Consider the following 9,853-nt stretch of genomic DNA (forward strand, 5'->3'; position numbering starts at 1 on the left):
AAGGGCTGCGTGAAGGTGTGGGACGTGGGGCAGCCGGGCACCAAGACGCCCGTGGCGCAGCTGGACTGCCTGGTACGGGGCGGGGGAAGGGGCCGAGGGAGGGTAGCGGGGACCAGTGCAACCAGAGTAGTGGGGCCAACTCCCCCCAAGGGGTAAAGCACCGCGTGGGCAGGCTTTTGCACCAGTGGAGGATCTGGAGCAGGGGGTGAGGGCTGAGTTGCGGTAAGGGGTGCAGTGGGCCGGGCACCCCCCAGAGCCCCAGATCACTGACCACCGCTCTCCGGCCCCTGCGCAGAACCGCGACAACTACATCCGGTCTTGCAAGCTCCTGCCAGACGGGCACAGCCTCATCGTGGGGGGGGAAGCCAGCACCTTGTCCATCTGGGACCTGGCCGCCCCCACCCCGCGCATCAAGGCCGAGCTGACCTCCTCGGCGCCCGCCTGCTACGCCCTGGCCATCAGCCCCGACGCCAAGGTCTGCTTCTCCTGCTGCAGCGACGGCAACATCGTCGTGTGGGACCTGCAGAACCAGACCATGGTGCGGTGAGTGAGGGGCTCCCCCATCCAGGCCTGCCCTGGCACTGCCCTCGCCCCTGGCTGGGGGCTGAGCAACGGAAGGACCCTTCATTAGGCCGTTTTCCAGCCTAGGAAGTCAGTGCCAAAGGCAAGTCCCCTGATGCCCAGTCTCTCCCCGTCCCCCTGCTCCAGGCAGTTCCAGGGCCACACGGACGGCGCCAGCTGCATCGACATCTCCAACTACGGCACCAAGCTGTGGACGGGGGGGCTGGACAACACCGTGCGGTGCTGGGACCTGCGGGAGGGGCGCCAGCTGCAGCAGCACGACTTCAGCTCCCAGGTGGGTGCCCAAACCCTGGAGAGCAAGGGAGCGAGGCCTTTGGAAATCTGCCCCCCCAGGCACGGCCTGACTCTGCCTCCTTTTGCAGATCTTCTCGCTGGGGTACTGCCCCACGGGCGAGTGGCTGGCCGTGGGCATGGAGAGCAGCAACGTGGAGATCCTGCACGTCACCAAGCCCGAGAAGTACCAGCTGCACCTGCACGAGAGCTGCGTCCTCTCGCTCAAGTTCGCCGCCTGCGGTGAGAGCCGGCGGGGACCGTGCGCGCCCGGGCACGGGGCTGCAGGGCCGGGAGGCTCGAGGCTGGGGTTGCCAGGGACCTCTGTCCCCATCCTCCTCCCTTCTTGGGCTGCCGGGGGGAGGGAGGGTCAAGACTCAGGGTAGCCCTGATTTGGGGCAGGGTCTCCGGGCACGGCTGACACGCTGCTCTGCCAAGTCTCCGGAGCCGGGCAGGCTGCGTAGGCGGTTTCCTTTCCCCAGCCCTGCCCGCACATCCCGGCAGGAGCTGCCCCCATGGTCCCACTCCCCCGGGGCAGCTGGTTCCCCGCGGGGCAGCTTGGGGGCTGGCCCTGCTCACCTGGGCTCTCCCCCTGCAGGCAAGTGGTTCGTGAGCACGGGGAAGGACAACCTGCTCAACGCCTGGAGGACGCCGTATGGCGCCAGCATCTTCCAGGTGGGCCAGGGCACGGCTGTCGCCTCCTCGGGTGGGAGCCGCGAGGCAGTGGCCCCACCAGGCCTGGGCATCAGGGAGGTGGGGCTGGCCTAAAGCTGCCCCTCGTGCTAACCCCGCTCTCCCGTCCTGCAGTCCAAAGAGTCCTCGTCGGTGCTGAGCTGCGACATCTCCGTCAACGACAAGTTCATTGTCACGGGCTCCGGCGACAAGAAGGCCACGGTCTATGAGGTGGTGTACTGAGAGGCCGGGGGCTCCCCCCACCCCGCTGGGACCCTTGACCAAAGCCAGGCCCGGAGGCATCCATCCCCTTGCCGTCAGCTCCGGGGCTGCCTCGTGGTGGAGGGGAGCGGGGCTCCCTTGTGCAGCAGTGCAGACTTCCCCACGGCTGCCCACGCGGCAGGTGGATGAACAGCCGCCCTGGGGAAGCAGCGAGCCTCGTCCTCCCTGCATTCCCTTCCCGGCAGCCGCGGCAGGCTAGGGTCTGGGGCAGGGCCCCTGCTCTCTCCCCAGCCTTTGGGGATGGTCAGAGGGCTGAGGAAGAGAGCAGGGGGCAGGGAACGGGCTGGGGCTGAGGCCAGGTCTTTCTCCACCCAATTTGCTACTGATTCAGCACCCGCCTTTCCCCCAGCCCACGAGTGCCAGGCGAGGCCACGTGCCCACCCCGTCCCAATAAACACTTTGGATTTTCTGCCTGCCTGGACATCTGCTCATTTTAGGCGTCCGCTGCATCAGCCCAGCCTGGGACCACGGGGCTTGGGGAGGAGCGAGGCCCCGAAACCACCGTGAGCCTGCCCCAGCAGAAACTGCGGGACACCCCCGCACCGCTGCCCACGTCCGGCGATGGTTGTGGAGCCGCTGAGATGGGCTGCAGGCCTCTGGGGCTTGTGGGGGCAGCCCTGGGCTGGGGGCTAGGAGCCCAGGGATGATAGCCTAGGCCTCTGCCAGCCCCCACAGCCTCCTAGCTTGAGCTTACATGCGCAGGACAGGCACGAGGTCCGTCTTCCTGGAGGCACTGAGGCCGGGCACCGCATCTCTGTGCCCAGCCCCATCGCAGGGGAGAAGCTGGCCTGTCTCTAGCTGTGCAGGGATCTGCACCCAGCACAGGGGAACCCCTCCTCCCCCTGGCCCCTAGTCTATGCTGGTGGTAGGAATGCCTCCCCCATCCAGCCCCCTGGAGCGATGCACCCCCAGGCCTGGGGGCAGGGGCCCCAAGCCCCATGTGCAGGCTTGGGGGGAACCTGTTCCAGCTCAGACCTAGCAGCTGCAGCCAGGGGCCAGCGGGGAGTAAGGCAAGGCCCTGGGTCCTGGATCCCTGCTTCTGCACCTGCCCCCTCCCTGCCCGTAGCCTGTGGGCACTGGCAGCAGACCTGAAGGAAGAACAGGCTCACTGCTGTGCCCTTCCCCTCCTGCTGCGACCTGCAGCGAGTGTTGGGAGGAAGAGGGTTTTGCTCCAGGGCTTCCCGCAGGACCCAGGGGGCTTGCTTGCAAGCAATGAAGGCAATGGCAGGGGACTAAAGGGACTGGCTGAGCAGCACCAGCAGGCAGAGGGGGCCCGTCACTGCCCCAGGATGGTTGCAACATCCCCCATGGCTACAGGTAACGGAGTCTGAGATCTGCCTGGGATAGCAGCCACAGGCTCCCTTGCCTTGGCAGGTCCTTCTACCTCAGATGGCTGCCGGGATGCTACAGGCCCCCTGCCAAAGGGAAGCGGGTGCCTGGTGCCCCCAGACCACATGGCCTCCGCCCCTGAGACAGGATGGCACCAGCAGTGCATGGCTGAGATGGCTCCTCCCAGCTATGGACACCCCTGGCCCCAGGGCACAGGGACACAGCAGCCACCCCTGCTTCCCCACAACCCGAGGCAGAGCGCATGGATGACACCACAGCTAGCACCAGCACCTGGAAAGATCACGGCCAACGAGAGGGCCAGGGTGCAGCCCGTGGGCAGGGCTGGGCCTTAGCCCCAGGAGCAGGTTGGAGAAGAGCAGCGGAGAAGCGAGGCAGGGGCTCCCTTCGGGGGAGGGATGCACTGTGGCCAGGAAGTGGGGCTCACTCCAAAACCCCCCAGGCGCCGTCGTCTCAAGCGAGCAGGGTCCCAGGCCGTGGCAGAGCCCCGCTGCCCCATCGCAACACCACAGCCTCAGCTCTTGCCCTAGCCAGGGACCTCAGCGCTGTTTTCTCTTTTTTATTAAATACAACCTAGACGCCGGCCCTGGCGCCACCCGCCCGGCCCCGGCAGCAACAAAAAAGAGCCGGTAAAAAAAAAATCCCCAACAGCTGCCGGAGTCCGAAGCAGAAACCCAATGGGAGCAGAGGCAGAGTCCTGGGACCGTGAGCCACACCGCCAGCACCCCTGAGCCCCTGTAGGCGAAGGGGGGGTCCTGGTGGGGACCCCCACAGCTCAGCACCGCCCCACATCCCAGCTGGGAGGGGAAGGGGGGGTCTTTGGAAATGGCCGTCGCAGCTGCATCCAGACAGAGGGGCGGTGGGGGTGGGATGGGGGCCCTGGGGCCCCCCCAGCCATCAGAGCTCAGTAAATGACCTCGTACACGGTGGCCTTCTTGTCCCCGGAGCCGGTGACGATGAACTGGTCGTCGGTGGAGACGTCGCAGCTGAGGACGGAGGAGGATTCCTTGGACTGCAAGGGGGTGGGATGGGGTTGGGATCGGGAGGTGGCTCAGCATCCTTCCCATCCCCACCCCTCCCAGCTCCGGCAGCATGACTGATACTGGGCTGGTCCGGGGGCTGCTCTGGGCAGGGCCAGCCCATTGTTCCCCAGGTAAGTGCCACCCCCTCAAGCCACCCCCATAAAGATTTAACCCCTCACTGGCCACTTCCCTGCCAGGACACATCACCCGTTCTCACCTGGAAGATGCTGGCGCCGTACGGCGTCCTCCAGGCGTTGAGCAGGTTGTCCTTCCCCGTGCTCACAAACCACTTGCCTGCGGGGAGAGAGCATCAATGAGTGACCCCCTCCTGGACACAAGGGGTCGGGGGGCTGCCTCTCTCCAGCCCCTAGAGCAGAAGGCCTTGGTAGGTGAGAAGGGATCACTGCAGGAAAGGCAGGTGCTGCAACGAAAGTAAAAGACCATCTCCTGGCTGGTGGGGAGGAGAGGGCAGAGGGTGAGTCGAGGCAGGTCGCAAAGTGGGGCGGAGGGAAAGAGAAATGCACAAGGTGCTGCAGCCCACAGCCTGTGGTCTGGCTCCCCCGTGGCCCCAAGTCTCTCACCGCAGGCAGCAAACTTGAGCGAGAGGACGCAGCTCTCGTGCAGGTGCAGCTGGTACTTGTCGGGCTTGGTGACGTGCAGGATCTCCACGTTGCTGCTCTCCATGCCCACGGCCAGCCACTCGCCCGTGGGGCAGTACCCCAGCGAGAAGATCTGCAAAAGGAGGCAGAGTCAGACTGTGCCTGCTGCCGGTTAAGGGGGCCCCTGCCCTCCAGGGTTTGGGCACCCACCTGGGAGCTGAAGTCGTGCTGCTGCAGCTGGCGCCCCTCCCGCAGGTCCCAGCACCGCACGGTGTTGTCCAGCCCCCCCGTCCACAGCTTGGTGCCATCGTTGGAGATGTCGATGCAGCTGGCGCCGTCCGTGTGGCCCTGGAACTGCCTGGAGCAAAGGGAAAGGGAGAAAGAGCAGGTGTCAAAGCATGGGTTGGTGTAGGGGCAGCCCCAGCGCCTGCCCCCCTGCATGCTGGGATCACCCAGGAACGGCACCCCCAACTCACCGGACCAGCGTCTGGTTCTGCAGGTCCCACACGACGATGTTGCCGTCGCTGCAGCAGGAGAAGCAGACCTTGGCGTCGGGGCTGATGGCCAGGGCGTAGCAGGCGGGCGCCGAGGAGGTCAGCTCGGCCTTGATGCGCGGGGTGGGGGCGGCCAGGTCCCAGATGGACAAGGTGCTGGCTTCCCCCCCCACGATGAGGCTGCGGCCGTCCGGCAGGAGCTTGCAAGACCGGATGTAGTTGTCGCGGTTCTGGGGTGGGGGGACAGCAGAGTCAGCTTCTCCACCAGCTCATAAAACCTCCCTCCCCTCGTGCAGCCAACTGCATCCTCCTTAGTGCGGGCTGTGGGCAGCTCTCAGCCACCTCTGCGCATGGGGGATGGTGGGCAGAGACCTGGCTACCCGCACCACGACCAACACCCCGCTGGCACAAGGAGCCCTGAGCTTCTCCTGTGCCCCATCAATGCCAGCACCTCTGGGAGCTGGGCCACAGGCGTGGCTGGCAGAGGAAGGGAAGCACAGAGTGGGAGCCTGGGGGTTCAAGTTCATTGCCAGGGTCAACAAGGCAGCCGGGGAGGCTCCCACCTGCTCATCAGCTTCCTTGTTCACACATCCACACATGGCCCCCAGCCAGCAGGGGAGGGGAACATGGTGTAGGACACGTAGCAGTACTTGCAATCCAGCACAGTGGAGGTTAAAAAAATACTGCTGGGGAAATCACCTGCTGCCCCCAGCACAGCCTGGGAGAGCTCCTGGGTTCACCATCCTGTTTTCCAGCTTTTCTACATGCACTTTTTGCATATGACAAATCCGGGTCCCGTGATAGGGCTCACCTCCTGTCTCAAACCGCTACAGGGGCAGAAGCCATATTTCACCCCAGAGGAGCCGGAGGGTGCATGGGGCATTGAGGCCCAGGGGTGCCCAGGGGGTGATGCCCTACTGCTCACCCCAGCAGGCTCGCACATGGTCCTGCCTACAGAGCAGAGGATGCCCTGAGACCTCTGTAAACCCAGCAGCCCACCCTGGGGTGCACCCCTGCTTGGGGACGTGCAGGAGCGGGGCAGTGGAGACGGGGACCAAGCAGGGAGCAGCTCAGACAGACAGAGACCCCCTCACGCTGAGCCCCTGCTTCCCTGTCCAGCCCACCCAGCCAGGGTGGGGAAAGGGCAGGGGCAGGAATGCGTGATGGCAGAACCTGCTCCATCCCAGCCCGAGATCCTTCCCTGGTGTAAAAGCTCAAGAGGTCCATGCCTGCCCATGCAGAGCTTTACTCCACTGGGGGGAGTTGGTCCCAACACCAGTTGCACTGGTCGCCCCCCCGCTTCTCCTTCTCCCCCTGCCCTTGCCCGTACCAGGCAGTCCAGCTGGGCTACGGGCGTCTTGGTGCCCGGCTGCCCCACGTCCCACACCTTCACGCAGCCCTTGCCACCCGTGTAGACGTGCCGCGTGGAGTTGCTGATGGTGACGGCGCAGACCACCTCGCCGTGGGTCAGGGTGTGCAGCTGCCGGGCATGCCGGGGGATGCCGGAGCCCAGGAGGGCATCGGGGGGGAAGGGCACCGGCTGCATCTGCCCGTCGGCGCTCACGTGGAAGGAGTAGGCTCTGCAGGGGGGATGGGGGAAGCTGAGACCAACATCCCGGGCACAGCCCCACTGGCTGGTAGGGATACTCCCAAGTCCTGCAGTGCCAGAGACAAGCCCAGCATTGCATCCGACAGGTCTTCAGAGCCAAGCAGGGTCGAGACATTGCCACGCATGGGGGGGTTGCCCCGCGTCTGTCAACTTTGGCCCTGAGCAGCCTGGACACTCACCCAGAGGGGGCTGTGCCCATGGCCGATGCAAGGGAACCCCCATCACGCGACCCCCAAGTCAGGTCTCTCTCCCCTGCCCCCATCCAAGCACCCACTTACGGCTTGCCCGAGGTCCCCGCCTGCATGCCAGCCGCCAGCCCGGGCACGCGCATGTGGGGATGGGGGTCATAGCCCACCTAGCAAAGCAAAGCGGAGACAGGAGGAAGCCTGTTAGTGCCTGGGGGCAGTGCCCAGAGCCCCTCCCCACTGCAAGGGGGGACACTCACCAGAGGAGAACGGCCATAGCCACCGGTTGCCGCGGCCGCCCCGTTAAGCTGTGGGGACATGAGCTGAAGCCCCGCGTAGGTGCCGGCACCGGCCATGTCGCCGTTGACGGAGGAGTGGGCCATGCTAAAGGCTGCCGGGTATGAGCTCTGCATGGCCAGCGGGTTCCTCAGGCCCAGCGCTGGGGAGACAGAGGGCGTTGGAGAAGCCTCGGGCACCCGCACCGGAAGATGGCAGGGGAGGGGTGGCGACCAGTCACAGCCCTGGTGGAGACAGGCCTGGCCTCCTCTGCAGCTAGGACTGCCCCTGGGTGCGATGCACAGGCCATAGGCAGCTCCAGCAGCCACCAGCCCCTGTGGGAGCAAGGCCGCCTGCCCCACAGGCTGCGACCCCGAGGGCCCTGCCAGGCTGGGCCGGAGCTCCCCACGCCGCCCGCCAGCCCCGTTACCCAGCGAATCCACCGAGGTCTTGGCGGCGCTCGGGCGGAACTGCTGCCCGACACTGCTGCTGCTACTGGAGCCGGGGCCCGCGGACTCGCCCTGCGATGTCGGGGTGCTGGACTTCAAGCCGGGCGTCCCGGCCTTCTCCACCTGCCCAGGCAGGAGATGCGCTCAGTGCCCGGATGCCCCAGCGCTCCCATCTGCCCTCCCCCGGAACAGCCGCCTCCGTGCTCATGGCCACCTCCCTGCTGCACCCAGCTGGGCACCGGTCAAGCTGCTGCTTCTCTGGGATCCTGAAGCCCTGGCACCCTGGGAAGCTGGGCTCAGGGAGCTGTCTCCCTCCAGGGCATAGTCATGCCCATCTGTGGGGCCCGGTGGCAGCAGGGGTAACAGCCCCAGCTCTGTGGCTGCTCCAACACAAATGTGCCCATGGTGCTGGAAGAGAAGCAGCTGCCATCTGCAGAGGGCAAGAGCCATCAGGGGACCCTCTCCAGGGCTGTCTTTCCCCAGGACCTTCAGGTGCCCGCTTGCCCAAGGGCCTGATTCTGATCTGCCCCACATCCCTCCCCTGCCCACTGGACACGAACAGCACCCACCAAGTGCAGCCCTCCCCGCGGCGGCCCCATGTACCGTGGGTGGGTCCTTGCTCCGGGATGGGGAAGTGCTGCGGGACGAGGCCATGGAGGTGGGGCTGAGTGGCATGGCCTCCTTGCGCCCCAGCGGTCCCTTCTCTGCCCCGTTCTCCCGCGACGAGTACGAGTGGACGCTGTGAGGGGATGCCGGGTCCTGTGGGACAAGGGTGGGGCGAGAGGGCATTAGAGCACCCAGGCCGGATGCCCCCAGTGAAACCAGAGCACAGCCACCGGCTGGGCGGACTCCTCTCAGAGCTGGGAGGCAGCAGGGTCTAGCAGGGGAAGGACAGCAGGTTTCTGCTCCCACCCTCAGGGCTTTGTGGGCCTAAGCAGGACTCCTGGGCCCTGTCATATGTGCATGTGACCTTTGCATCCAAAGGCCAGTTTAACCCCAGAGATCCCTTCCCCCACCTCCCTAAAAGCAGAGACCCCAGGCCCTTGGAAATCCTCTCAGGCTAAGCCTGACCCCAATTCCAAACCGATAAATCGTCTCAGCCGGGGCTGGACTAGCGGGGTGGCGGCAGCGGTAGATTCCCCTCCCCACAAGCCCCGAAGCACCAACCTCGTCCACCACCAGGTTGTCCTCACTCTTGTCTGCATCGCTGCCCTGAAATGCAGAGAGGGGCACGTGGGTCCAGGATCAGGACCCAGCCCCCAGGCCAATGCAAACCCAATGATTCAGCCCCAGGTCGGGAGCACCAGCCACAGGCCCCCCGTTCTGCCCCCCACCACCCTCAGGCGGGCGGGGGCTGCTCACGTAGTCGGTGACGAAGTCCTTCTCCTCCACCTTCCTCTTCTTGCTGCCGCTCAGGTAGTCGGAGAGGGTGCGGGTCCGCTCCCCGTTGGGCAGCGCCAGGGCGCTCTGGGAAAGGGAAGCAAGAGCCGATGCCTCCGGAGACTGAGACAGCTGGCGCGGGGCTAATCCCACCCCAACCCCCCTCTTCAAGAGGGATCAGCCCCATAGATGCCCCTGCTCCCCTTGCAGCAGAGGTGGGGTAGCAGTGCAGAAGCCCCCCGGGGCCTGGGGTGGTGCTACCAAGAGCCCTCCCGATCCCCACTCCCCTGCGGGGCACGTGCCGGCTCCTCTGCCTCAGTTTCCCTCCCCCCATGCAGCTCGGAGCTTCCTCTGCCTCCCGCAGGCGCACAAGGGTTCAGACGCAGCCCAGGCCCCTCCACGTGCGCACTGGGGGCATCAAACTATCTTGGAGCTGGGGGTAGCTCGGCTGTGCTGCCAGCCCCCCAGCCCCCCTCAAATTCAGCTGCTTTCCGGGGTGCGCACAGCTTGCAAGCCCCAGTGGAAGCCAGGCCCCCCCGCAGCACAGGTGCCCCCGCAGAGAAGGGGTCGGCGCTCAGCAGTGACCTTGGCTGCCTGGCGGGCTGCCAGCTCGTTACCCGCTGCTCGCTCGCACAGGATGCTGCTTACGGCTGCAAGCCCCAGTGGCCCCCCTCGCCGCAGCCCTC

General features: G+C 65.9%; 2 protein-coding genes across 3 annotated transcripts in view; one reads left to right on the forward strand and one right to left on the reverse strand.

Moving 5' to 3' along the window:
* Positions 1 to 1,767, forward strand: part of LOC109320535 (transducin-like enhancer protein 2) — an 11,304-nt gene extending 9,537 nt beyond the window's left edge. The window contains exons 10-15 of the mRNA XM_019550676.1: positions 4 to 72; positions 296 to 543; positions 709 to 856; positions 945 to 1,095; positions 1,451 to 1,527; positions 1,660 to 1,767. Coding sequence (XP_019406221.1) covers positions 4 to 72; positions 296 to 543; positions 709 to 856; positions 945 to 1,095; positions 1,451 to 1,527; positions 1,660 to 1,767 — 801 coding nt within the window. The remainder of the gene's footprint in view (positions 1 to 3; positions 73 to 295; positions 544 to 708; positions 857 to 944; positions 1,096 to 1,450; positions 1,528 to 1,659) is intronic.
* A 1,930-nt stretch (positions 1,768 to 3,697) lies between these two features.
* Positions 3,698 to 9,853, reverse strand: part of LOC109320471 (transducin-like enhancer protein 1) — a 13,698-nt gene continuing 7,542 nt past the window's right edge. For both annotated transcript variants that reach the window (XM_019550586.1, XM_019550585.1), the window contains exons 9-20: positions 9,150 to 9,254; positions 8,955 to 8,999; positions 8,391 to 8,546; positions 7,769 to 7,910; positions 7,323 to 7,501; positions 7,156 to 7,232; positions 6,599 to 6,848; positions 5,251 to 5,498; positions 4,985 to 5,132; positions 4,757 to 4,907; positions 4,393 to 4,469; positions 3,698 to 4,165 (exon numbers count right to left, since the gene is read on the reverse strand). In XM_019550586.1, the coding sequence (XP_019406131.1) occupies positions 4,058 to 4,165; positions 4,393 to 4,469; positions 4,757 to 4,907; positions 4,985 to 5,132; positions 5,251 to 5,498; positions 6,599 to 6,848; positions 7,156 to 7,232; positions 7,323 to 7,501; positions 7,769 to 7,910; positions 8,391 to 8,546; positions 8,955 to 8,999; positions 9,150 to 9,254 (1,686 nt within the window). In that variant the 3' untranslated portion in view covers positions 3,698 to 4,057. The remainder of the gene's footprint in view (positions 4,166 to 4,392; positions 4,470 to 4,756; positions 4,908 to 4,984; positions 5,133 to 5,250; positions 5,499 to 6,598; positions 6,849 to 7,155; positions 7,233 to 7,322; positions 7,502 to 7,768; positions 7,911 to 8,390; positions 8,547 to 8,954; positions 9,000 to 9,149; positions 9,255 to 9,853) is intronic.

This window comes from Crocodylus porosus, unplaced genomic scaffold (genome assembly GCF_001723895.1).
Source record: "Crocodylus porosus isolate Cpor-Errol unplaced genomic scaffold, CroPor_comp1, whole genome shotgun sequence".
Taxonomy (NCBI): Eukaryota; Metazoa; Chordata; order Crocodylia; family Crocodylidae; genus Crocodylus; species Crocodylus porosus.